This window comes from Poecilia mexicana, unplaced genomic scaffold, assembly GCF_051168715.1.
Source record: "Poecilia mexicana isolate PSO_F unplaced genomic scaffold, ASM5116871v1 scaffold_15, whole genome shotgun sequence".
NCBI classification, from domain to species: Eukaryota; Metazoa; Chordata; class Actinopteri; order Cyprinodontiformes; family Poeciliidae; genus Poecilia; species Poecilia mexicana.
Genome location: NW_028263384.1, coordinates 5217974 through 5245482, shown reverse-complemented (window position 1 = coordinate 5245482; position 27509 = coordinate 5217974). Strand labels below are relative to the sequence as shown.

At 39.1% G+C, this 27509-nt stretch overlaps 3 protein-coding genes across 3 annotated transcripts in view; 2 read left to right on the top strand and 1 right to left on the bottom strand.

The window, feature by feature from the left end:
• The window catches only part of LOC106920230 (heterogeneous nuclear ribonucleoprotein L-like), a 29670-nt gene extending 19735 nt beyond the window's left edge, over positions 1-9935 (top strand). The window contains exons 7-14 of the mRNA XM_014991116.2: positions 123-195; positions 1291-1362; positions 2098-2315; positions 2785-2906; positions 2999-3200; positions 4953-5010; positions 5141-5239; positions 5783-9935. Coding sequence (XP_014846602.1) covers positions 123-195; positions 1291-1362; positions 2098-2315; positions 2785-2906; positions 2999-3200; positions 4953-5010; positions 5141-5239; positions 5783-5838 — 900 coding nt within the window. The 3' untranslated portion in view covers positions 5839-9935. The remainder of the gene's footprint in view (positions 1-122; positions 196-1290; positions 1363-2097; positions 2316-2784; positions 2907-2998; positions 3201-4952; positions 5011-5140; positions 5240-5782) is intronic.
• Positions 9936-11140: 1205 nt separating this feature from the next.
• On the top strand, positions 11141-17352 carry cdk1 (cyclin dependent kinase 1). The gene is made up of 8 exons (XM_014991120.2): positions 11141-11245; positions 11596-11638; positions 12905-13061; positions 14101-14224; positions 14308-14478; positions 14556-14719; positions 15600-15741; positions 17099-17352. Exons 2-8 carry the CDS (start codon positions 11602-11604, stop codon positions 17210-17212), a joined length of 909 nt encoding a protein of 302 aa, XP_014846606.1. The 5' UTR covers positions 11141-11245; positions 11596-11601; the 3' UTR covers positions 17213-17352.
• A 704-nt stretch (positions 17353-18056) lies between these two features.
• On the bottom strand, positions 18057-27395 carry ctu2 (cytosolic thiouridylase subunit 2 homolog (S. pombe)). The gene is made up of 16 exons (XM_014991118.2): positions 27175-27395; positions 26650-26724; positions 26340-26418; positions 25314-25373; positions 24529-24589; positions 23982-24091; positions 23424-23665; positions 22361-22496; positions 22147-22278; positions 21951-22042; positions 21390-21487; positions 20524-20580; positions 20262-20364; positions 20002-20068; positions 19175-19233; positions 18057-18230 (listed from the first exon to the last, which is right to left on the bottom strand). The coding sequence occupies exons 1-16, from the start codon at positions 27228-27230 to the stop codon at positions 18170-18172; spliced, it is 1488 nt and encodes a 495-aa protein (XP_014846604.2). The 5' UTR covers positions 27231-27395; the 3' UTR covers positions 18057-18169.
• Positions 27396-27509: the final 114 nt, after the last annotated feature.

The following is a 27509-nucleotide window of genomic DNA, read 5'->3' as shown; positions in this document are numbered from 1 at the left end:
GATATTATCTATCTATCTCTCTCTCTCTATATATATATATATATATATACACACACACACACACACACACACACACACACATACACGTGGTTCCTTAATATGTCTTATTTCTTTGTCAACAGCCAACACGTCTGAATGTAATAAAGAATGATAATGAGAGCTGGGATTACACTAAACCATACTTGGTCAGACGAGGTAAGACAAGCTGTTTCTCTTTCATCTTCATTATACTGACACTAATATTTGCAGCAATGAGTGACACTCAGCAGAGGTCCTGTAAAGACATATAGCATATAATAATAAAATAAAATAAAATAAAAACCTCAGTATTAGTGTTTGCATGTGTACATGGGTACATTAGTGATGTGCCACTGCGCATTGCAGTTTACAACAAATAATACACCAATATATCCACATACTTTGCTTTGACATGATTCCCAATCAGGATTGTCTTGTGTTTTATGAACTTTATATTCTCATATGCTATTTTGAGGTAGTTCAACTTATGTATATGTCCACACAAACAACCCTTGTGACACCGTGTTTAATTCCTAACAGGAAGTTTTGATTGTTTTGAAAGAATCTAATTGGCTTACAGGTTTTACCTTTGCGCTACACTGCCCCCTATAGGTTTGACATATTTAAAACAAAGCTCAGGGGCAGATTTGTGTGAGTTTATGTGGATGAAAACTTTTATGAATCTGATCCCCTGTGCACGGTATTATTTTTTAAAACTATATTGCAGAGATATTCATTTTTAAAATGCCTGGCTACATGTGTACACAGCAAGGTATGAGTCCAAAGATGATTATTGAATCATTGCAGATAAAGTTGGCTTTACAGTCTACTGAATGATGGAGTAGACCATCTTTCACACAACATTTCTGTAATGTATTTTGTTTGAATAAATAAGGATACACTTTAAATCATCTCGAGTTGATGATTTAAAATCAAGACAATGTGTCTTGCCTACCAGCATTCCCTACCATCAACATTTTTTATCATTCCCTGCTGGAATGATAAAAAACAATAGTTTTGAACTGAAGCTATTTTGCTGTTATAATTTAAATGATTGAGTGATTTGTATGCTGAAGAATATTTTCCAGAAGTGAATTCCAGCAGTAATGCCACACAGGGATTAATCTATATTGAGGACAGCTCCGTATTACAATCAGTATTCACAAAACAAGTTTTTGAATTGTTGAAAGCAGCAGATGTATTGGTCTCAGATAGATGAGGAAGGGCTGTGATGACTTTCTAATGATCCATTTATTCACTTGTTTGTTTCAGAACGTGGGAAAGGGAGACAAAAGCAGGCTATTTTAGGAGAACACCCATCATCTTATGCTGACAATGGTTATGGTAAGATTTCCACACCCACTCTCATCATCACTTAACATCTGACTGATGTGTTCACACCAGTTTGTGGACAAAAGCAGTTTCAGTGAGCAACTTTCATTCAGCAGAAAGGAATAGAATTCAGAAGCTTAGCAGAACTGCAAATTTTCTTTCGCCATGTTGCCTTCAGTCACTGGAGAAGAGAAAGAACTTTTCACTTTCTGGTCAAGATGAGGATGACTATTTTATTCCACTTTTTATTCAAACACATTCATTCCACCGAATTTGTTTGACAGCATTTGGAAACTCATAAAATTTTCAAAAGCCAAACATTTCTGAAACTAATCTCAACATTTCTGAGTTTTTTTGGCAGAAGCTTACCCCTCTTGTTTTTTCTATCTGCGCTAACCCTAATATGCCGTCGTACTGATCAGTTGAGGAGTGTTCCTTCTAATAAAACTATGTTTTGAAGTAGTGATGCTCGATATATCTGCATCAACATCAGCATTGGCACCATGTTAGTCACTTTTTAACAAAATATTATCTTTACTAAATATGAAAATGTTCAAGAAGCAGGGTGGAAACACTTTTACCAAGTTCTGTATGTAATCAAAGATTTAAGAGACAAATGTGTGATTTTATCTCAGGCTAATATATTATTAGGATTAAAACAGTGCAGCTCATCTAACAACAGAAGCAGAGACTTTAAACTTTAAAGCCAGTGGCTCATTTTGTGGCTCCTGCTGTTTGTTACGTTAGGCCTGGCCTGCCCCCTGCTGCCTCTGACAAGCAATAGCAGGTACAAGCTCAGCTCAGTGGACGTCCCAGACATGGTGTCCTACCCGCTGCCCCAGTCTTCCCCATCCTACTCTGGCCACGCCCCCAGCTCCGTAGCCATGGTGAGCGGCCTCCATCCGTCCAAGATGAACTGCACTCGCATCTTCAACCTCTTCTGTCTCTATGGTAACATAGAGAAGGTAGGGATACATGTGTTCCTATAATGTTTCTTTTTTTGAAGGTTTGTTTTAATTCATGTTAGTTCTTAAATCATAAAGAACTAGTTTTACTGTGATTTTTGCTTTGGGAAAAGAATCTCTTTTAGTTTCGACAGACAGAAGCTCTCCAAACTGTCAAATTTGTAGCAGTAATTTCATTAAACACAAAAGATTCTTTAGAAAATATCTTTGTGAACACCAGTGCTGTGTCTCAGGAAAACACAAAACGTTTCTTTGATATAATGTCTTTTTACCACTACATAAAATGTCCTTTTCCTGTCCTGAAGTTATTTGTCTTTTCCTGTGTCTACTATACCTGACACTTCTAGAAATGTGCTGCAGCCCTTCCGCTTCTATTGTGACTTTAACATTACAGACATTTGTCTGTGTGTGTGTGTGTGTGTGTGTGTGTGTGTGTGTGTGTGTGTGTGTGTGTGTGTGTGTGTTCCAGGTGAAGTTTATGAAGAGCGTTCCAGGTACGGCGCTGGTGGAGATGGGAGATGAGTATGCAGTGGACCGAGCCATCACACACCTCAACAGTATCAAGCTGTTTGGAAAAAGACTCAATGTCTGGTGAGAGGAACTCTAATCCACTCATGTTCATTAGCATGTTTCAGCCTGTAACATGTGGACAGATAAGACTGTTGTTGTGTTTTTGGGTGCAGTGTCTCAAAGCAACACGCAGTGATTCCCAGCCAGGTGTTTGAGTTAGAGGATGGCAGTAGCAGCTACAAGGACTTTGCCATGACCAGGAATAACCGCTTCAGCAGCGCCGGACAAGCCTCCAAGAACATCATCCAGCCTCCGTCTGCTGTGCTACACTATTACAATGTTCCTCCCTGTATATCCCAGGACCAGCTGCTCAAGGTACCATGCTGCTGTCACACATATGGTGACTTTTTGCTTTAAGGTCTGCTTTAAAGATAGACACCTTTCCATCTGTGGTCATTGCTCGCATTAAACTGAATGTTAGTGTTTACTGCCGGACAGATCGACTTGGTGTCCTCAAGGTGGCTAGGCCTGGTGGGAGTATGAAAGACTCACAAAGCCCTCCACCTCTGTGTCTGGTAGAAGCTTGTTTGCTCTAGTGTAGCTTAGTAAATCTAAACTTTTTAGTACTACATAAAATCTTAGAAAATGCCCTTGCCAACAAACTCATTCACTCTTTATCTAAGTGTCCTTATGGACAGGTTGGGATGGGGAGAGACAGTGGTTTGAAAAAAATCTTTGGCCCCTTCCTGATGTCCGGTTTTTTGCATGTTTGTCACATTTTAGTGTTTCAGAACATCAAGCCAATCTAAATATTAGTCAAAAACAACACATGTAAACACAAAATACAGTTTTTATGTGAAGGTGTTTATTATTAAGGGGAAAATAATCCAAACCTGCATGACAAAGTGATTGTCCTGAGTTCACTGTCTCTAGCTACACCCAGGTCTGATTACTGTCACACCTGTTCTCAATAAAGACGTCACTTCAATAGGACCTGGATGACAAGTTGAAGTACACCAAATGGCCCTCAAAAGCTAGTCATCATGCAGGAACAAAAAATAAAGAAAATAACAGAGATATATCAGTCTGGAAAGGGTTACACAGCCATTTCTAAAGCCTTTGGATCTCCAGTGAACCACGGTGAGAGCCATTATCCACATATGGTGAAAACATTTTCAAAGCTGTAAATTTTGGGGAAACCTTCTATGGAGTGATGAGAAAAAAGTTGAACTTTTTGGAAGGTGTGTGTCCCATTACATGTGGCGTAAAAATAAGTCCACATTTCAGAAAAAGAACATCATAGCAATGCTAAAACATAGTGTTTTGCTGCTTCAGGGTCTGGAAAACTTGATGTGACAAATGGAACCATATAATTCTGCTGTTGTCCAAAACATTCTGAAGAACGATGTCTAGCCATGTGCTGGTAACCTCAAGCTGAAACCAACTTGGGTTCTGCACCAGGATAATGATTCAAAACACACCAGCAAGTCCATCTCTGAAAAGCTGAATTAAAATAAAATTAAGACGTGGGAGTGGCCTATCCAAAGACCTGACCTGAATCCTATTGAGATGCTGTGGCATGACATTAAAAAGGCAGGATCATACTGGAAAACCCTCCAAAGTTCCTCTACAGGTGGATAAAACATGCCATCATGTTATCATAAACACTTGGTTGCAGTTGTTGCTGCTAAGGCTGACTTCAACCAGTTATTATATATTTTGGTTTGATGTTCTGAAACACTGGAGTCTGACAAACATGCAAAAGAATAGGAAACCCACAAGGGAACAAAATATTTTTCTCACCATAAGAAAGCCATTTCTCAACTATCTGGAGTCTACTGCCCGACAGTGAGAAACATTCAGACTTTCATGTCTAGAATCTCCACATCAGGACAGATCAGCTGAGACATCATCAGCTGTTACTGTCACTGACATCTGACAGTCAGTGACAGTATTATAGTATATTATTTCTTAAAACAATAAATAATCTTATTTGTAAATAAACAAATGACATCATTACTGCTGAGAGCTGAAGGGATTCATGGCTCAACATGGCTTAAACAAGCTGTCTGGGTGGTAGCTAATCACATGTTTGTATTTATTTGGAACAATGTGTTTCTTTGGCAGCTGTGTAGGGAGCACGATGTGCCTGGCTTCATCAAATTCAAGATGTTTGACGCCAAGCGTAAGTAGATCATGTTATTGGCTTCATGTAACTTTGCTGCATGTTTTTAAACTTGTGCTGTTTTTTAGTTGTATATGAATTGTCTGGACCTTCCTGTGTGAAGTGACATGTCTGCTCATCTTCCTCTCAGCCTCCTCTAAGACCATCTCTGGGTTGCTGGAGTTTGACAGTAAGACGGAGGCTGTGGAGGCTCTTACTGTTCTCAATCACTACCAGATTAGGATACCAAGTAAGTCTGTCTCTGTTTCTTTTAAATCTTAACATCTAGGACCAAGTCCAGTCTGTAATAAGCATGTGTGAAGTTACAGTTTTATCTAGATAGCTTTACTTCCTGAAATATGTCAAATAAAATATCCTCAATAACTTAGTACAATCGCTTGGTTGAATGATTTAAATTTAATTGAGAGTATTAGACAAACTCTTTCAACTTCCTTCAAATTCAGTTTTAATACATCTTCTCTATTTAGTAAAATAGCATTTTTAACTTTATGACAGGATGGGAAACCCATATTGATGGTAAGCTTATAGGGGAACACCTGTGAATGTATTTTAAGGCCCCACACGTCACACTCCTTCCTTATGTGACATCTGGAGCATTCAGAACCAAAGGGAATAAAAACAAGCAATGATTCAACCAGAATGGTTCTGAACTAAAATCTGCAAAGAGAAGAAATCAGAGCTAAAGTAACAGAGCTGCTCCAGCATGTATGAGCTCCACAGTTCAGAGTTTGTTTTTCAAATCTCTAAGTATCTGTGTCTGCTTGTCTTGCAGATGGATCCAACCCATACACACTGAAACTGTGTTTTTCCACCTCATCTCATTTATAAAGGCTGTCGAGCACAAACGGAGCGTTACAGGCTGCTGATGTATGACTCTGATGGAAGTAAGACTCAGCAGAACCATGGAGAGCCGCACTGCAGGATAGCTACCTGGATGATGGTGATGGTGAGATGGTCGTTGAAAGAAATGGAGAGAGTAAAGGAACAAACTGACCAGAGGGTCTGACCAGCCGGGAACCAATGAAAACACCTCAGGGTGTGTTTACCACTCCGTCTGGAACATGAAGGGAAAACTTGACTTGTTGTTGGTCTTCTGTCCTGGAGTCTGGATTCTACCTGAACGTGGGTCTGACATCTCTCACGATTACTCATGCACACGCTTTAAGAATATTTCCTGTTAAGACACCTGATAAATCCATTGTGCTTTTGAATATCACTGTAAGAGTTTAAGTAAGTAGGAACAAAGTTTTAAGTTCTCATCCAGTGTTTAACGGTGCATGTTCTGTATTTCTTTCGTCTTGGTGGCAGCTACAGATGTTTCCCAGCTGTTTGGTCAGCATGAGATGCCTCCACTGCTGATCAGCTGGAAGATGTAGGACACTCTGGATACTTAGAGGCAAACGTTTAAATATATCAAAGTGATCATTCTGACACAACGTGTTGCCTTTTTACAGAATCATATGAGAATTTTAGCCATAGCTATTTCATGAGTCCTCAGGTATTCATGAGCAGGACTTCTCATTTCACTCCATCTGCAGGTGAGGGCGACAGACTGATGCAGAGCGGCTGCAGTTGGTTACCATAGAAATCCCAACAAATATATGCTGATTAATGTACAGGCTGTTTTATGATGGTCGTTTTCTTTGGCACATCTGAACACATCACTGCATATATGGGAAGGTTGCTTTAAAAGGGCAGTATTATGTAAAATTGACTTTTTCCAGCCTTACCTCATGGTATAATGTTATTCACCTAATCAAAGCATACCTGGAGTTTTGCCTTAATTCTTTCATGCATGTTTGAGAAATCTTTTAATCTCCATGGCAACCACTCTGCTGTGCAAAATGCCTGGATGGACCTATCCCCGCCTTCGTCGTGCAGCTCCTCTTCCCAGTTTCCAAGGCTCTGCCTCACAGAGCAGCCCTCCGATGCAACGCCCCTAGTCAGCTCCTTCAGACTAGCCAGCAGCAACTAGCAAACACCTGGTAGAACTGCACAACGCTTGTAAAAACTTTGTTGAAGTGTTAATACACAGAGTTTCAGAAAGAGCAGGAGTTTCTTAAAGAGTCAGAGGCCCAATTTCAAGGTTTTAAATTGCAAACTCAGTCATGTTTGATACAGCATTTTTTATAACAACAGAAGGTAACATAGTTACTTGATTGTGCTATAAAATGGCACTATATGCCTGGAAACCACACAGTGCTGCCCCTTTAAAGCCTGAACTTTCATTTGTTAGTCGCCACAGTTACTGTTCTGCACATTAGCAACACGTTTAAACTCCCATGCTGCCTGACATAAATAGAACAATACAGCGCTATGCCCTCTAATGGGTCATAAAGTTTTGGTTTTTACATTTTTTAAAGTCTCCCTTTAATATTTCAAATCCACCCTGACTGGAAGGAGTTCTGCACTCAGAGAGAGTGTTCAGATGACATGAAGCTGCATGTGTTGAAAGGTGCTGTGACCAAATGGTCGACACGTTTGGCACCTGTGGTCTGGCCTGGACCAAGTCATCCATCTGCTGCATCCACATCTGTATCCCAGCTGTTGGTTTGGTGTTTATCACTCGTCAGATCCAGCTGATCTTAAACCTGGCTTTAAACATGGTGCAAAATGGCCTGAGGTCATAAGAAGGTTATCCAATACTTTTATCTGGATGTGACGAGGTTCTAAAATGCTCTGTATGTATGAGGGTTGTCATAGAGATTTCCAATTCAGTACTGATACTAAGAAAAGTACTTGACAGCAGCCCTAATACTGCAAAAACACACAAAATCTTAGCAAGTATTTTTGGTATAATTTATAATTCATATATCTTGAAATAAGGCAAAACTAATTTAAAAGTAACTTTTTTATCAAGATATGCAAGCTTTCTTTAAGTCAATAATTCTTGATAGAAAACAGTACTGGTTCCAATTGCAGATTATTTCACACAAGTCATTTCTCCTGCTTTAAGAATTATTGACTTAAAACAGGCTTATGTATTTTGCTGAGAAGTTACTTACAAGTTAACCTTGTCTTAATTCAAGTTAACTAAAATATTAGCACTAGAAATGAGTCAAATTCTTGATAAGATTTTATTTTTTGTAGTGTATTTATAAACATATATCACATAAAAGTATCACTTCCCTTTTTGGTGACACTGTAGATAACAGTATAAGTTGACATGTTTTATGGACGTATATACCTCTGACTCAGTCATGTAATTAATTTTATTTTATTATAATTGCTTATATTTATTGTTCTTCCATTTGCCTGTTGATTTCTTGTTGATGCAAATCAATGTTTTTGCTGAAGGACTTATAAAGGATCATTCTATAAGAATATAAAGTGTTTCGATACAAACATGGATATGGAGCATATAAAACATATTTACAGTGTAATGCAGGATCTGGTCCATTCAGCAGCAGCTCTGGACAGGTTCTATCCAGATGCTCCACCTCCATGCCAGTTGAATCAATGAGTTAGCCATCGTTAGCCTTCATGTAGATCAAATGATTGATAAAATCATTCATTAAATGATTTGGACGTTAACATGAAAAGAGTCAGGTGTTCACTTCATCAGAATTTAAGGGTATTTCTGAATTTCTGAGCCAATCCCCATTTTTTATAGTTATGGCATTGTATATATGTTTTTATCTAAGTTTTTCTATTGGCTATAAGTATAATATCCATAGATGTGCTTTAAAGATTATTTTAAAAAATAACATTTAAATAATATAAAGACATTTAACAGAACAAACTAAACATTCTCAGACTAGAATGATCACAGTCTTCAAAGAAATATCCTCCCATTGTTATGAGATAACTGGGGTAGGGGTTTGGAGGGGTTTGGGGTGGGATGATGGAACTCTTTGGTAGGGGCTCAGTCAGCTGTTTTCTGTCTCCTCTGTTGGTGCTTTGCTTTATCACTCAATCAGTCAAGTTTATTTGCGTAGCACATTTCAGTAACAGGGCCGTTTACAACAAAAAACACAAAACTACAAAGTTATAAAAACACCATAGAGTCAATGATTGAGAAAACCGGTAACATTATATTTTGACGTGTCATCGTTGAAATCATCAATGCACATCAAATATGTTGGTCAATGTTTTATTTATTATGCCTCGGAGAGATGAAGACATGTTTACAAAAAGTGCAGATGTGGAAAAAGTTGGGTATTCATGATGTCAGATCTTTTTTGATTCATCAGGGCAACATATTTCTGTTTCATGATTCAGCAACGAACAAATCACTACAATCAGTGAGATGTGTAGTAAAAATCCAGAGTGAATTAATTTGCCACGGTTGGATTGGTTGGAACAGGAACCGCCCTCTGAAGCTTAGGAACCAGTCTGAGATACGGCTTCCACTCTTTCTGCTTCTCCAGGAGGGAGGGGGATGATTAGGGGCTGATTGATTAATGAATCAGTTAAGCTTTTAACTGGCTTACCAGTTAAAGTCTCTGGTGAGCCAGAAACTTTACACTGGACTCTTTCTGGATGTTGTGAAGCAGAATGGCTAAAGGCCTCCACAGCCTAGTTAGAGATGATCTCTGAGGTCTGTTAGTGCTTAAGATGCTGTTTATCGTTTCCTCTCTGTATCGTGTCGTGGGATGACTTCTACTGTGAAATGGCAATAAAGACATTTTAAACTGGATATTAAAATAAAAGGTGTTTCTCAGTTTTTACATACTACTTCTGTGTTTAAGTTCAGTTTTTGGTAACTATTATCAGAAAAGTATATATTTCTTTTCTGGATAACAGAAGAGCGATTTGGTTTGGGGTAATGTTATGAATTGTAAGAGGGTGCGTTTTTTTTTTTCACAGGTCTTTTACTTTAGCGCAGACTTTTTTTTTTAGACATCTTTATGATTAGCAGGAAATAATGATGAAAGGTTTGTAGGCTGCCTGTTTGTATGTCAATAAATCAGTAAACCTACAAATTCGCCTGGTGTCTCTTCAGTTTTGGACATTCTAATTCAGTATTCCCCATTTTCATTTTATTCATTCATTTGGAAAATAAACCCAGCTGCACCAAAGTATGTCAATTTATCAAATAAATATAACACTAATCTCATGAACAAAAACAATTATTCAACTTGACTAAAGTGTTTTATTGTTGCACAACAAGGTGTTTACCTGATAATCATTTTAGAGATCTGAATTTAAAACATTTAACAGTTACAGATAAGACATACTTAATGAAAGTTAGTAGAAATCACTTGCAGTTTGGACACAAGGAGCTGCATTGTTTCAGAAACCAGATGAGATATGTGTGATAGAATAAACTGCAGTATAATTATTGTCATATAATAATTGTAAAAATCATGTTCCTTTATCTGTCGAGGTAAACCTTAATCCCTGAAGTAATATTTGGACCACAAATATGTAAAGATAAGCTACCAATAAGGTATTTACTATTTGAAATATAAATAGTAAACGCACCAAAGGTAAACACAGCTAACAGTAAGTGGTAGATCAGAGAATTTATTATTGTGCATTTTTACTTTACTAATGGAAGTTTCATTAGCAGCAAAGCTGCTGCCATGTAAACAAAAATAATTATATAGTTTTATTCCATAGATTACACTTTATCCAAAGAGGGCCTCATGCAATTGCAGTTTGCTTACAAATTCAGCCAGAATCAGTATTATTGAACAAATTTATGCACACAAACCAGGAATATAAGTTCGTTCTCAATGTACAGATGTTTTAAATATAAATATATACATTTGGTGGAAAAGCAAAATTTTATTAAAGAAAACATATATAGCCTATGCCTCATCACTACAAGAAACAATACAAGGTTGAGTCAAGGCAAAAATAATATTGATTCCCAGCAAGGTGGCTGGGGTTCTCTATTTACCAGACTGTTATGAGCCTTCTAAAGAAATTACCTGCTTTGTAACGTTGTTTTAAATTGACTTCATAATTCGGATTTGTAAGCTTTCTTTGGTTTCTCTATGATAAAATTGTTAAATAGTATAAATATCCCACAGTCAGTAAACACATCCACCCTTTCAAACTGGTTCCGTTCAAATGCTCTTTCTTACGTAAGCGCGTCATTTCCCGCTCAACCAACAGGCAAGTATCCCACTGTCTGATTGGTAGTTTTGAAATGTATCGAGTGAGCTCATTGGTGCGTTTTGAACGGCCCCTACACTGCGGTTTATTCAAAAGAGTTTGTCAGCATTCCAGTAGCGACGGTCGGTTAACGAAGACAGAGCTGCTCGATAAAACGCTATAAAACTAGGTATTTATCTTCGTTTTGTCATATTCACAAATGAGTGAATGGCTTGTTTGTCAGTTGGAGGCTAGACATGGACTTGTTATTACTAGGTTAAAAGTCCGAGAACGGTTTTAAAAGCTGAGAAATGTTATTCTTGTTACGGTTTAGCATTGAGTAAGCTAACGGTAGGTAAGGAGGTGAAAAATATCTGCATGGATGAAGAACATGTTTGTTTGTAGACGACGGTGAAGTCAGAATGTTGTGGTCGGATGAATTAATTTAAACATCTAAGCTACTGAAACGGTTTGTACCTGATGAAACATGCTGAAATAACTGGTATTTGCCAAAATGACAAATTTTCCTTTTTCTTCCAGGCAGTGATGGAGGATTATGTGAAAATAGAGAAGATTGGAGAAGGTTTGTATACATGTCTTATTTTTCTAAAAAGCAAAAGTTTATATTTGTCATATTAGAGTGTCAGAGTTTAACTGCTGTCCTTAAAGACAGTCAGACTGTATCTGGTGTTTAATCACTGTTGGTAAGTCAGGCAGAAAGTCCCTCTGGTTTATCAGAAGGTTGTGATGTGAAGGTTGCAACTACTAGGCCTGTCATGATAGCAGATTTTCCTGGACAATAAATTTTCCCAGAAGTTATTACGATAAACAATAATGTTGTTTTGAGACAATTTTCAAGTAATATAATTGCATAATAATGCAAGAACACTTTCTCAAAGATCATTAAACTTTAAACTTTGACAAACATTTCACACTGAAACTGGCAGACAAGGTGGTGGGCACAGTTCTGCTAATAACAGAGAAATTAGTGTTTTTACTAACTTTGGGAATAATTAGGTGATGTTTTATAATGTAAAGCACTTTGATCTGCCTTGTTGCTGAAATGTGTTATCCAAGTAAACATGATTGATTGAAAAATGTAAATAAACAAAACAGAAACAACAATTAAAATTAATTATGACATCTCTGTAAACAAAGTGGTCCTTCAAAAAGAAAAGGGTTAGTTGAGACCAAAGCACCAAACCTTTGTCATCTAACTTTTGTCAGAAAAAGAGATTAAGGAGAAAAACAATAAATCATGCCAATGGAAATTGTTGTCCGTTTTAATTTGTTATGCAATTATTTGATTTATTGCGACTGTCCTCGTTGCAAGTGACACGAAGTGTTTCCATCTGATTCATCCGACTGGATTTATATGCTTCATAAAATCTCAAATCAGGTTTTCTGCAGTGTATAAATAAGCCTGGCGGGCCACCAAGCTTTACTTGTGACCCCACCAGGCTAAGCATTGCTTATTTATTTAAGACTTTTTAAAATGTTTGCTTTTTTTTTTTTTTTTTTTTTTTAAAGATTTTATAGTTGGTGTTGAGAGAAATGTATCTTCTAATCTTTCAGTAACACATAATTATCAAGTGATATTTTCAAATTTCTTGTCAATTTTAAGTATTTATTAACTCAGCGGCCCGTCATTCATCCAACGACGGGCCGCTGGATGAATGACTGCCATAGCACCCAACCATCAGGCTTAGCAAGTTTTCTGCGGGAAACCTTACAATGCCATCAGATCTTGTCAGGAAAAGCAATAATTGACTTGTTTTTATTAATAGAATTTGAATTTCGATCAGAGACGAGGCCTGTGTGTGATTGTTTCTTATTTTTTGTTTTCCAGGGACCTATGGAGTGGTGTATAAGGGCAGACATAAGTCTACAGGACAAGTTGTGGCTATGAAGAAAATCCGTCTGGAGAGCGAGGAGGAGGGAGTTCCTAGCACCGCTGTCAGAGAGGTGTCTCTGCTCCAGGAGCTCAGACACCCCAACGTTGTACGGTACGCCGCCTGCAGCTGGACAGAGTGGAGGGAGGATGTGGCTGCTGTGGGGCATGCAGGGCGGTGTCACTGGGTCACCTCTTCAGATGCCAACATGGCTCAGATTCATAACTCAAATGTTTATGGAGTTACCGAGTCTGCTACAAATTCTTCATCAGGTTAATTATGCAGCTTAACAGACTCTATTCTGATACAGAGTCATTATGTCTCCTCCTCTAGGAGGAGACATAATGAAGTTCAGCATCAGCAGGCAGCTACTTTACTGGCATCCTGAGCTCTAGGTTCAAATCCGACAACCTGCCAGCAGAGCAGACTTTCCACAGGGCCACAGACGGTTTCTGCTCTGCTTTCACTGCAAAACGTTTGGATTTTCACTGAAATCACTAATGAAATGAGCTCAATAATTTCCATTTACATGATTCACCCCCCCCCTACTTTCTCTCTTTCTACCAAAAATTTAATAAGTCTTCAGTCTGGTGCTTTGGTCTTAACTGGCCTATTATTTTTTGTTTGTTTGTTTACAGAGACTTTATAATTAATTTTATTTGTCATTTCTGTTGTTCTGTTTATTTATTTGGAATATTTAAATGTCTTCCATTGTTAAATGTTCATTAGAATTGAAAATCTATTGATATTTGAGGATGTGTTCTTGCATTAATATGCCTTTAGTATTATACTACATGAACCTGGGCTCCAACAGCAATATTATAGTTTGTTGCAATAATTTCAATAATTCATTTCTAATAATAGAATTATTCTAATAATAATTTCTGTGAAAATTTATTAACCAGCTAAATTTATTGTGACTAACCTACACATAGCTGTCCTATAAGTGAGGAATTCTTTAGTAAAATACATTTAAACTTCAATGGTATTACTTTATTTAACGTCTGTTTAAAAAAAAAAAGTATAAAAGTTGATCATTAATAATCCTGATTGTCACTGTTGACATGACAACAAGTAGGATTCTTGAGCTGAAGTTTCACCTGGTACAAACCCAGGTTCAACTTTGTGTGTTTGGGTGTGTGTTTACACACAGACTCCTGGACGTCCTGATGCAGGAGTCTCGTCTCTACCTCATCTTTGAGTTCTTGTCCATGGACCTGAAGAAGTACCTGGACTCCATCCCGTCTGGCCAGTACATGGACCCCATGCTGGTCAAGGTACGTCCTGACAGGCTGACCGCAGTCTGCCGTCAGTGATGCGTCGTCCTGACTGTTGCGTCTCCCTGTTGGGTTTTTCCCAGAGTTACCTTTACCAGATCCTGGAGGGAATCTACTTTTGCCACTGTCGCCGGGTTCTCCACCGGGACCTGAAACCCCAGAACCTGCTGATCGACAACAAGGGTGTGATCAAACTGGCGGACTTTGGCTTGGCCCGGGCCTTCGGCGTTCCGGTCAGAGTCTACACCCACGAGGTGAGGCGCATCGAGCGAACTGGACCCACTCTGCCTGTCCGAAGGGTTTTCTCTGATCGGAAGCTGTGTGCTTGCAGGTCGTGACCCTTTGGTATCGGGCTCCAGAAGTCCTGCTGGGCTCCCCCAGGTACTCCACCCCTGTGGATGTTTGGAGCACCGGAACCATCTTCGCTGAGCTCGCCACCAAGAAGCCGCTTTTCCACGGAGACTCAGAGATCGACCAGCTCTTCAGGATCTTCAGGTCATTCGACAAGAAAACTGAACAAACAGGCTGATATTACTAGAGCTAGGGTTAGCTCTACCTGAACCCAAGCTCTAGGGTGATGCATTGATTTTATTGATTCCCTGAATTTTTATGTTTTTGAGGATTTAATTTTTTTAAATATTTTTTTTCTCCCACACAAATGCTTTCCTTGGGTTCCTATAGTTCTGAGTTACTTGAGTTTTACAGCTTCTATTTATTTGGACTTTGAATTCAAGTCAACTCTATGACAAAATATTAGGGCCAGGCTGAGATTTATTTATTTATTTTTAAACTAAGAGCATAAAGTCATAATACTAGAAGACTACAGTAATTTTATGAGAACATCAACACAAAAAATAACAGAAAATTAAAATGAGCAATGTTAAGCAACATCTGACATTAGATTTTAGGAAGTCAAAAAAAGTTAAAACAACTTTTGACTTTTTTAAATTGCTTTTAAAAGCGATAAAATTGCCGCTTTTTTCTGTCAATGTTATGACTATATTCTCGTAATACAACTCCCAGAAGGAATGACTGAAACAAATCACTTTTTGAAAATATTTTCTGCCATTTGGATTTATTTATTTTTATTTATTAACATTTATTTATATTTTTATTTATTTATTTTTTCAGGAAAAAAAGGAAGGGAAAAAATACCTTAAAAATCGATTTAGTATAAAAATAAAAATAAAAAATCAGATTTTTAAGCCACATTGCCCAGCCCTAGATATGACTGTGGGCCAGTTTTATGAAAACTGACCTGCAGGTCAAATAAAATGCTAACTCACATGAGCAGCTGGAAAGCTGGAGTTCTAGAGTAAAATCATTAACAACTCCTGATATTATTGGTAAATTTTTAGTTGCATTTCCTTTTCAGAACACTGGGTACTCCGAACAACGAAGTTTGGCCTGATGTGGAGAACCTGCCTGACTACAAAAGCACTTTCCCTAAATGGAGGGGAGGAAACCTGTCGTCGATGGTGAAGAACCTGGATAAGAATGGCCTGGACCTGCTGGCGGTGAGGGCAATGGATTCTCCACACACACACTGCACACACTCCTGTTCAAATTTCAAGTCTCTCCCTCTAAGGAGTGAGAGTATGATCATTCATTTCAATGCTTTTTTGTGTGACTGACATCCTGGACAATTCAAGTGAAATACAAGCCGAGCTGCAGTTTGATTTGTTCAGTACTGATTAAATGATATCAGAGTGTTTAGCATTTTCCCCAGAGCTTCTTCTCTAATAAACACATCTTCTGTTTCCTCTTGGATGATACTTAATTCCATTTTCAATTCAGTTTTATAAAGTGCAGATTAACAAGTATCACCTCAATGCACTTTACAAAAACAAACAAAAAAAATCATAATTCATACAGTCAGTTCAATCCAGTCATACAGATTCATCCACTCCAGTTTCATCCTACTTATCAAACAAAGCAGTCCAGTTCAGTTTCCTGTTCAAACTGATTCAGGTTTTCTGTGTAACTTAGAAAATATAATGCCTAAAAACAATGATGTGGTCAAAATACTCAGTTGCCTAATAATTGTACAGTGAAGGGCTCTATAACACTCTCCCCTGTCCAGAGAGTAGCATGTCTGCAGACACTGATGGTGTGTTTGCTCATAGGTCTGTCACAATAAATCAATTAAACACATGATAAATTAAACAAGCTCAATGTCCATTTGCATAATTTATTATTTTTCTCTTTTCTACTGAAAACTAGATGATAAAAGTCTTCAGTCTGGTGCTTTGGTCTCAACTAGACTCATTTTTCAAAGAAGAATTTTCTTTAGAGGCTTCATAATTCATTGTATTTAGTGTTTCTGTTCTTTTGTATATTTTTGATATTTAAAATGTTTTCCAGTTCCAGTGTTAAATGTTCATTATAATTTAAAGTTAACTGATCTTTGACAATATGTTCTTGCATTATTAAGCCATTACCATTACATTATTTGAAAATGGTTTCTAAGCAGCAATATTATCTTTTATCGCAATAACTTTTGGGATAATTTATCATCCACGTAAAATTTGTTATTGTGATGGGCTGAGTTGGTCAGTCCGGTTGCTAGTTGGACAATCAAATGTTTACAGCAGAGAATCTTCTGGATGCTGCTACAGTCCCATAGTTAGAAGTTAGCATAAATAACATGGCTAACATATGCACTCATTGGAGTGCTTGGACAAGCAGTTATTCACTGTTCATGTGGTACGAAGTTCAGGTAGAACATGGATCAGTTAAAGACAGAAGAAAAAAACTTGTTTATGGAGAGGAATGAACATAAAGCCATCGTCCATAGTGAGGTAACTTCTGTCACCTGGCCTCATCTACCTAAATCCTAACGTTGCTCTCCATGTCTGTTTTCTCCTCCAACAGAAAATGTTGATCTACAATCCACCAAAGAGGATCTCTGCCCGGGAGGCCTTGACCCATCCGTACTTCGATGACCTGGACAAATCCACTCTGCCAGCTGCTAACATCAACATGTAGAGCCTCCATAGAAACACATCGATGCCCTCTGTGAACTAATAACCTGTAAATACTTGTATGTTTGTGTGGGATTTATTGCAAACCTAAAGTTTCTAATATCTTTTCAATAAAAATGCACCTTGTGTGATTTTCTCCAAAAATTTTTTTTTTGTCTAAAAACTAAAATGGTTCTTTAAAAAAATATCCCTTAAGGGTCAAGTTCTGCTTCTCTTAGGCTCTACCAGAGTCTATAGAAATACCTGACCTTGAGATGGTTCCGAGTTGAACTCTTGGAGGATATTTATTTTAGAATATCTGCAGACTCGCCAAATGATCCAAGACTGTTTTTATGCTACTTGTTAAAGAGCAGATTTTTTTTTTCCTTAGATTTCCTTCAGTTGAGCCAAAACTGATTAATACCCCCAGACTGATTTAAGGTGATAAAACTCCTGATTTCACTGACATGCTTCTGATGTTTGAGCAACCCAGCCAGAATCCTGATGAGAATCTGTGGAGTCAGCTGAAGATTAGATGATTGTAAAGAGGCTTTTGAGCCAATCACCAAAATAAATCAGTGAAATTGCTGTCAGACTGATGTAATTTTTCCATTCTAAGGGGTAGAAATGTAAGTTTTGTATCAAACATTTTTTTAAGTGGTACCTCAACCTTTGAGCAATGCTGTCATTTATTATCAAACTTCAATTCAGTGAAAAGAATCAAATCCACTGGGTGTATAAATAATTTTGGGTTGAAATAAATACTAAAGTTTGGTTTGTAATGAGAAAAAATATAAAGCTAAGAAGGTGTAATAGGTTCGTCTAAAGTTCTGAGTGATTCAAGGCACTGCAGTTAGGAAACAGGCTGATTTCAGAGAGAGGATATTTACTTTATCGACACACATTGAGAAATTCTAGTTACAAGAAGTTCCACCATTAAAAATAAAAAAATTAAGGCATGTTTGATCTTCATCTTGTCCCTCTAATTGTTTTCATCAGCATCGTCCAGCAGAAACTCGCTGATCTGCTCTTTCATTGCAGACCTGCAGAAGATGAAGGTGAGAGTAATTATGTGTACATTAGTAAGTAGAATAAGGGTCTTAGGTTCATTAGCAGTATTGCCTTACCAATACCAACCATCATAAACTCATACTGGATCACATTTCCTAATGGTGTGTAAAATAAAGCAACAACAATGCAGCCAAAATACTTAGTTTTGTATTGTTATCCAGAATGATCAGATGGATATTCATTTATTTGTTAAAAGGATTATAAATTCAATAAGTGTACTTTATAATAATTACCGGTAATACATTAGTGCTCCAGCTGAAACAATGTTCCACTTAGCAGATCGTCAATAAAACTAAACCGGAACTAGTACTGTCTTGGTCTTACTGGATCTCAGTGATCACAACGTACTAATAGGCTGGAAAATGGTTCAGGTTGTCTGATGCTAAACTGGTTTAGATCCAATTTGCCAGGGATTATTTTTGAATCAATTAGTAAATATAAATCTGGGGTCGCTCAAGGGTGTATACCAAGGCCATTTATTCAATCAATATGATTCCACTAACTAAGATGTAAACCACATGTATGCTGATGTGGTAGCAAACAATGACAGAGTTTATATCTGTGTGTAACCAAAGGACCCTACTTCTCTACACTCACTGAGTCAGTTTATCAGTTATGAACCATGTAGACCTGAACAGTCAGTGTTCCCAGAACTAGAATTAAACATTTACGGTAGTTTCTCTGCTCCTCCGCTCTGGAACAAACTGTCTGAAACCTGAGATCTGCAGAAACTTTTGATGCCTTTCAATCAGATTAAGGACTGAAAATAGTTTTTGTTTCCCGCAGTTTTCGATCAAACAGTCTGATTACTGAACAGTATCCCTGATTGCTGATGAGTGACTGAAGTGTGGGATCAAAGTAGGCCAGATAAAATATTTGATCATCCTGTACAAAGTGTGAAGGCTGAATGTCTCACCGGTTTTGTCTCCTCTGAGCCTCTGACAGGACATACTGAGGGAGACGATCGACTGAAGACTGAGGAAAACAGAAAAAGAAAATGGGCTGGAAAAAGACCAAAACACTGAAATATACATTAATGTATCATTATGGAAATCCTGGTACTTCATGAAAATCCTCCTTCCTGCATAGAAATGGGAACCAGAGACCAGACCTGCACATTTCTGGATCTTTAGTTATTCTAGAGAAGCACAGTTTCCTCCCAGTGCATTATAAGTCTGGCGGGCCTCCAGGCTTCACTTGCCTCCCCACCAGGCTGGGCATCGTTTGTTTTAAATAGGATTTTTTTTTATGCACCAATAACAGTGACAATAAAGATGGATTAAACTAGACTTATAGCCAGTCATGTAGTGTCTGTGGCTCAGAGTAGTCGTCTTGTAATCGGAAGGTTGTAGGTTTGATCCAAGGTTCCTCCCATCACATGTCAATGTGCCCCGGGGACAGGCACTTTGCCAACCAATCTGTGCATGATTGGTAGGCAAAGCACTGAAAAAGGGTTTTATGAGTTCAGACCATTTACTATGTAGCTGACTCCTTGAACTGGGCTTTAGGTGGGGAGAACCAATTGTCCTGTCCACCAAATGTTATTATTCACCTCCAAATTTTTGTAACTTAACATTTCTTAATACTTACTGACCCTACCACCTCTACCACCAGGCTTGGCAGGTTTTCTGGGAGAAACGTTGGAAAAGTAAAATCCCAATTTGGTCCACCAATTAGGGGACAGAGAAGACCAAACAGAATGTCCATCAGGTTCCTAAACTTCATGGGACAGTTTCCACTCACCATGTCTCTGACAGTTCGTCTGCAGCTGTAGCACAGCAGGCTCCTCAGGTCAGTGGCCTCATGGTCCCTGGAAGACAAAGAGCCCACGAGATGGCAGCACAGAGCTTGTTCTGGTGCTCATAAAGTGTTGTAAACTGCCTCGTCCCTGTCCTTCAACAACCTGGATAGGCTGAGAGGACAAGACAGAGACCTGGTTCTGCATCCAAGGTGTTCCTCCTGTCCTGATGGTCAGACTTTAGTAAATAACAATCAACTCTTACCTTGAAGACCTACAGCAGTCACCAGTCCCTTCTGGCCCCCCACAGGGTCTTTCAGAGGAGCAACACTGTCCAACATTAGCAGGTGGTTCTGGTTTCACTGGAACTGTGTTGGAAACAAGGACACACACTCTGTTAAAGTCAGAGGACTGATGTAACTACTCCCCAGAAGACACATAATACGAGAAATGACACCTGCTCTACAATCAGTAAAAGCAGAAATGAACTTTACATGGTTTGGAATCATCCTGATGGAATACTTCACCTGAGCTCTGAGAGAGCTGCTCTGAAATCAGCGTGGCCTGGAGCGCTGAAGCCTCTTCTGAAAATCAGGAGAAAACACAAACTTCACTGATCGGCAGCAGAGAGCCAGAGCTCCATAAAGAATGGAAACAGTATCATTCTCAAGTTAAACATGAAAGTTTCTTATCTTGTTACGTGGCTCTAAATGCACAGAAATGAGGTGTGAGTAACGTCAAGTCCATGACTTACGGCTAAGCTCATAATTACACATACAGACAAATTTAGATTTAGAACAATTTTCATTCGACCAGTGATGACCAGTGTCATCAGTGAAACCCGTCACATTTCCTATCAGACACAATGTGAGAAAAGGATCAGTTTGTTACAAAAGCCTCTGTTTTCATTTACAAAACGACTCTGTGGATGTCGCTGAGCAGCACAGCCAGAGTCCAGCCTGGAATCTGACTGGACGGCTCTGGAAGGATCAGAAAATGGCAGATGGACAAATGTCTAACATGGAGCTGGAGAAGAACCGCAGACAGGAATGAAACAATCTGCTGGAAGAAGCTGGAGTTGCTGCCAAAGGTGCATCAACAAAGTATTAAGCAAAGGCTGTGAGTACTTATGTACATGTCATTACTTCTACCATCAAGCTGTTCTGAGTTGATTTCTTTCTTCTGGGATGAACATTAAGCATCTGCATAAGACAGCACATGGATATTGATTTAAAAAAGGGATATAGACACGATGTTCAAGATGAGCCTCAAGTCAGTCAGTGGTTCCATGTGAGCGCCTGATCCCCAGAATGTCTCAGCATGCCACTGCTCTGCAGAGCAAGATGTAAAAAGTTACAGTGTGAATGGAAGACATGCTGCTGCTGTGACTCACCAGCAGCAGTGTCCAGGCCACACACACACAGCACACACCGCTCGGCGTCCTCAGCGGCGGAGGAGCCCCTGCCTGCCGTCTGCAGCTTCTCCCCAGTCCTGAAAACACAAAAGGTTAAAAGGTCGAGCTGTGATGCTGTGTTAATCAGTCCAGATGTTGCTCCGTTTGTGTTCTCTCAGCAATGAGACATTTCAGCTGAGCTGTCTGACATTCTCTGCTCTTCTTCACACACATCACTGCCAAAAGTACAAACCTCAGAGCTCCTCCAGGCCCACAGGTGGACAGCTTGTTTTAGTCAGTGATTTTGTAATAGTGGTTAAAAAAATACTAGTTCCATTGGCGGATTATTTCACTTAAAACGAGACATTTCTCCAATGTCGAGTGAAATACGAGTAATTGGAAAAAAAAAGCTCCTAAACTTTGCTGAAAAGTTATTTGTAAATTAGTTTTGTTTTATTTCAAGATATTTGAAAATATTTGAACTAGAAACTAGATCAGAAATGCTTGGTGAGATTGAGTGTTTTTGCAGTGCAGTGATGCTGGACCTCCGTCCAGACTGACCGGTAGATTGTGCTGACAGTGGAGTGGAAGTCAGCCTGCAGCTTGGTGACGAAGTTCTGGGTCAGGCGCTGGATGCTGGCCTTGTCTGGCATCTGGGAGGGAAAAACATGTCTGCCTCAGATAATCGGGACAGAAACAGAGCTGTCCTGTTCTGAAGCAAAACGAGGAAAGCGACGGTGATCAGATGGCACCTCACCTTTGTATCCAGGTTTGGAATGACAACGGATGGAACCTTGAACATATGATTGTAGTAAGCTATTTCTTTGGCTGAGTATTCCCTCATGGGTCTCACTACTGTTACACCACCGTATCTGCAGTCAGAGAAGCCCTGGAAACAACAAAATCAGATCTGTTCCATCTAAAGTGGTCTGATAGGAGCCACTGGACGTGTGGTCTGCTCCGGTACGCACCGTGTCCTGGGCCAGCTGGGCTCCTCGGCCCAGTGAGATACTGGTGAGCAGCTTCACAGCCAGTCTGGTGCAGCTGTCTCCCTGCATGAGCTTACTGTAGCCTCTGGTCCGGGCCGTGTGCACCAGCAGGTGCTGCCTGCAGGAGGAATGTCAGTCAGTCAGGCCACCGCAGTTTGGGGGAAAACCGATGAGGATGAGTGATGCTTCAACAAATGGAGGACAGAGAACGGAACGTGGAGTTGCTGCACAATCCACATCATCAGCCAGTCTACGCAATAAAATAATAAAAATATGTCCAGGGGGTATTTTTATTTTATTTTTTTATTTTTGGATGCTGTTGATTATAAAAGTAGTGAAGGATTTAGGTTGTTTTCACACCTGATAGTCCGTTAGACTCAGTTTGATTGGGAACCAAAATTGTGCCATTAACTATAGCTAACAGTGCTACAAAGTCAGCCAGCGGCCCCCAAAACTCATCATTTCATTTTATTTTGTAGTGATAAATTACAAATGTTTAGCACATTTTACACACCTGTCCCAAATTTGAAAAACAAAAGATATTAAACTTGCAACCTTGTTTACTGTAAATTCTGTATGTCTGCAGATGTTACTCTCAAGTAGTTAAACTAATAAGCTACAGTTAAATATCACTCCGCTTTTCACAATGCTAATTAATTAGAGCATCATAAGGTTCAAATCAATAGCCATAATAACACAGACATGATGTCATCTAATTACAAATGACACTAATAACAGTAGGCATACAGTGTAGCCTAGGACTAAAGAAATATCTGCTTTTGACATGTTGCTATGAGGGGCCTTGAATTAAAATCAGATTAAGGCCCCAAAAAGTCTAGAGTTGGCCCTGATCCCAACTGCCTACTGACTTATAATCTTTGAGCTAAATTATGACAGTTATTATTCAGTCAAGACAATTAACAACATTTTCTAGGAAAATAAACCATCTTATAACAAGTAGTATTTTAATTAATATAAACAAACATATTAGACTTTGCTGATGTATATTTTAAGAATAATCCGGAAGAATTCCAGGTGATCCAACCTGAATGTGTTCAGCAGGTCTTGTTTGGCTGTCAGGGTTTGAGCTGAGCCAATCAGCTGCTGCAGCAGCCGTGTGTGTGACTCCTGAACAGCAGGCAGCGACACACACTCCTGCTCCTCAGCCTTTCCATCACTGCTGCTGTCGCCACTCTGCAGGAAGAGATCCACAGCTGCTTTGTAGACGGAGCCTGGTTGGTCTGACGGCGGTGAGGGAGTCAGGACGGATCCAGGGAGGTCCAGAACCTAAAAGAAGGGATAAAAAAGCAAAAACTAAAGAGACTCACAATTCATTTTATTTGTTGTTTCTGTTGTTTCGTTTATTTATTTTGTACATTTAAAATGTCCTCCAGTCCCACTGTTAAATATTCGTTAGAATTTAAAGTTTATTGATCTTTGAGAATGTGTTCTTGCATCATTAAGCAATTAACATTATATCCAAACAACAATATCAGAATTTATTGCAATAACTGCTGGGGCAATTTAATGTCCCGCAAATATTTTATTTTGACAGGCCTATCTGTATCTGTGGAAACAGGCTTGTCCCTGCGCTCATACTGACCTGCTCCAGAGGAAGGATGTAGAAGGGGAAACCGGTTGACCTGAACATGTCACACAGCTCAGATGTTGTTTTCTGTCTCATCTCTTTACACTGACCAAGAGCGCCACCCTCTGGAAAAACACACACACGCGCACGCACACACACGCGCGCACACATACACACACGTTTGCGTGGCTATCTTTGTGGGGACTTTCCATTGACTTCCATTCATTTCTACAGCCTAAACCTAACTTTACCCTTTTCCTAACCCTAACCATCACATACCTAACCCTAACCCTATCCAAAACTCAATTCACACCTTAGCCCTAAATCTGACCCCTGACCCAAAAACAGGGTTTTCCCTTGTGGGGACCAGGCTCCGGTCCCCACAAGGAGCAATTGGTCCCCACAACGTAGTATATATATAAGGAAAATCGTCCCCATAAGGTATTACAAACAAACGCACACACACACACACACACAGGCACACACACAAAGAAGACTCATCTAACAGATTTCCTTCAGCTAGAGAGGAAATATCTGGAGTTACAGAAATGATTTCATTTACCATCGATGTAAACGATCCCAGGGAAGAAGCGCAGCTTTTTATGAGCGTTCTGACTCACACCCTGAGAGGGAGACAGAGCATGACATGAACACCGGTTAAACACTTCAGTTTTTCACCTAAAACAGGAAAAATGTTTAAAAGTTATAAGTGAAGAAATCTCCCAATAGTACTAGTGTTTTTTTCTTATCTATATTCAATAATTATTGACTTAAAACATGCTCTTATGTCTTGCTGAAAAGTTACTTATTTCAAGAATACTAAAATATTTGCCCTAGAACTAGACAAAGATCCTTGGTAAGATTTTGTGTGTTTGCAGTGTAGTGACAGGTTCATGTTGAGACTGGAACATGTATGGGGTCAGGCCTCCCGGCTGCATTGTTTGATATCTAGGTAGGTAACTGACCAGGGATCTGTCTGCATAGTTGGGCTAAATTAGTTTTTATTTTTATTTTATGTAAAGCGACCTGAAATCACATCTGTTCTGTTGTTAATTGCTGCTATAAAAATAAACTGAATTAAATTGCATTTATACATGAAGATATCTGTTTGCAAACGCCACATGCCGACTTTTTCACTCTGGAACTGGTTTCTGGAAAACAGCATTTCAGGGGCGATAAAATGCTGGGTTCGATGCGCGTTATAATAAAAAACTAATCCAGGCAGAGCTTAAAACTCCTACGCTGAAAGGACAGCGAGAAGAGCGACTGGATGCTACGATACAACCAGGTTTCACTGAGACACACCCCGGTCTGTATGAGGGGAAAGGCTGAATGACATGTTCACACCTCTTGGACTTGGCTGAGCATTGAGCAGGAAGAAGGACCCCCGGAGACCGCCAGCAGCACCTGCACACAGAGGAGATGCTCAGAGTTACGTCTTCCTCTGAACTCACCATTACAGCTGCCAGAACACATGGAGTTTCCAGCTCAGTTTGGAGGGACTTGATTCTACTGGTACGTCCAGATGTGAGAGGAGAAGAAATGACCTGACAAATCACAAGTCTTATTAATATTACACTGTCAATCCTCCAGATCATTTAATTTTAGGTAGTCCAATTGCTTTCATGTCTGGGTGTGTATAAAATCTAGAGCTGCACAATATATTGATAATACATAATCATTGCAATTATCAGTATGAGCAATTTTCATACAAAAAAAACTGCTTAGAATGCAGTAATTGTTTGATAATATATTTTTTAAGAGTTACTATCCTGCCTTTTTATGATAATGTAATATTTTGGACAGAGTCTGAGGCAGCAGAGGCAGATGCTAAAGCTCATAGTGATGGAAGGTACAGACAAAAAAAACAGAAGAAAGAAGAAAACAGATACACATCACATCTGATACCTTCATCCAGTGTGCAGCAACATTACTGCAGCTTTATTGAAATCCAGCAGCTGAGTATTTTACATATGATGATATCTATTCCACCAGTCAGACTTTCACACAGGTTTGTACTATATACATCAACAACCAACAATTTTAAGTTGAATAGGAAATAGACTTTGGGTGCTATAGTTGTTAGGAAACCTGACTCAGCAGATCTGTCCTCAGGAAGTTAAAACCTGATTTTCATGCTATTTTCTTTTTCCAAAGTCTTTTGGTGGATGGAATTCGAAAATAACAGTTCTGGTTTTTAATACTACTACTAATACTACTAATACTACTACTACTACTAATAATAATAATAATAATAATAACAACAACAATAATAATAAAAATATCTCCATGACTAAATAGAAGAACTGGATTTAAAACCATCCAGTCAAGCTGAGCAGGATGTTTCGGTTAGGGAGTCAGTGACCTCCTCACCTTCTCTCCGGGGAAGATGACCCGGGTCTTACCCAGCATGGCTCTGAACTTGTGAATGAAGTTCTCTCTGAAACACTTCCTGGGAAACAAACAGAATGAGAGAAAAAGCCAGGAAGCACAGCACTTTCAAAACTTTGCTCATTGATATGAGCAACATCTGTCCTAATTATTATGACAAATGCCTGCGGATTAAATAATTTACAGTGACTCAAACTGCATCACTTATTCTCAGTCTTATATAAATCTCGTTTTCACAGTGGCTGAGTGATGCTGCTGTGTGCAGTGACTCCTGACTAGCATCATGTCCTACCTGCAGTAAGCATCGCCTGCTCTGATGACCACAGCTGCCAGCTCCTCTTTGCATTTGACACATTTTTTCGAAGCACTAACAACGGAGAGAAAGATTGTGTTTGGTTAAAGAAGTTACATATTAAAATGTTTTAGAAATACACTAAAATACCACACAGAGTGGAACAGATAATGCAGCAAATAAATGATCCATCTTTTTTTTTTCAATTTGTCTTTGTATTCACTGTGTAATGTCAGTCACAGTTTCTGAAAATCGGTAAATAACTTTTTCCCAGCTCTTGAACAAATAAATCGTTGTCATCACAACAATCTGGAGGCACATTTGTGTCACTGACAGAAACTTTCCTGTTGGTCTTTTTATTTTAAATGTTTGTAGCTCAGTTCACCACATTAGTTCCTGCCATTCAAAAACATTCTTCTCATTTTATAAAGTTCTGCTACGTCACTGAAAACCCAAACGACGTCTTTAAATACCGGCATTTTCTGTGCTGTGTTCTCCAGGCGCGTGGAGGTTTATACCGCCTACCTGGGTGCATCCACGCGCTCCAGCTGCTCGTGGTACTCTTCTTCCACTTGACACATAGCAGCACGGCTGGAAGTGTTTCCAGCTCGGGACACGAATCGTGAGTACCTCCAGTGATCAGAGCAGGTCGTTCTGTTTTAGATGGGATGTTTCCACCACAACTCCTACTACCTTAATCCTCTTTCTTCTTCTGATAGTTTTCTTCAAGATTGTAAACCAACTCGTGGTGCAATACCACCACCTAGTGGACTTCAGGGTGAGACAGTAGGTGGGTATAAATAAAGTTTTCCATATACACCCGCTGTTAATACACAACCATGATTTTCATGGTTTATGTT

Coding starts and splice junctions, on each gene's coding strand:
- cdk1 (XM_014991120.2), top strand. CDS start 11,602: ATGGAGGATTATGTGAAAATAGAGAAGATTGGAGAAG. Junction 11,639..12,904: donor AATAGAGAAGATTGGAGAAG/GTTTGTATACAT, acceptor TTTGTTTTCCAG/GGACCTATGGAGTGGTGTAT. Junction 15,742..17,098: donor ATGGCCTGGACCTGCTGGCG/GTGAGGGCAATG, acceptor CTCCTCCAACAG/AAAATGTTGATCTACAATCC.
- ctu2 (XM_014991118.2), bottom strand. CDS start 27,230: ATGTGTCAAGTGGAAGAAGAGTACCACGAGCAGCTGGAGCGCGTGGAT. Junction 22,279..22,360: donor CCCAGCTGGCCCAGGACACG/GTGCGTACCGGA, acceptor TGTTGTTTCCAG/GGCTTCTCTGACTGCAGATA. Junction 20,581..21,389: donor TGGCCTGGACACTGCTGCTG/GTGAGTCACAGC, acceptor CCTGATTTTCAG/AAGAGGCTTCAGCGCTCCAG.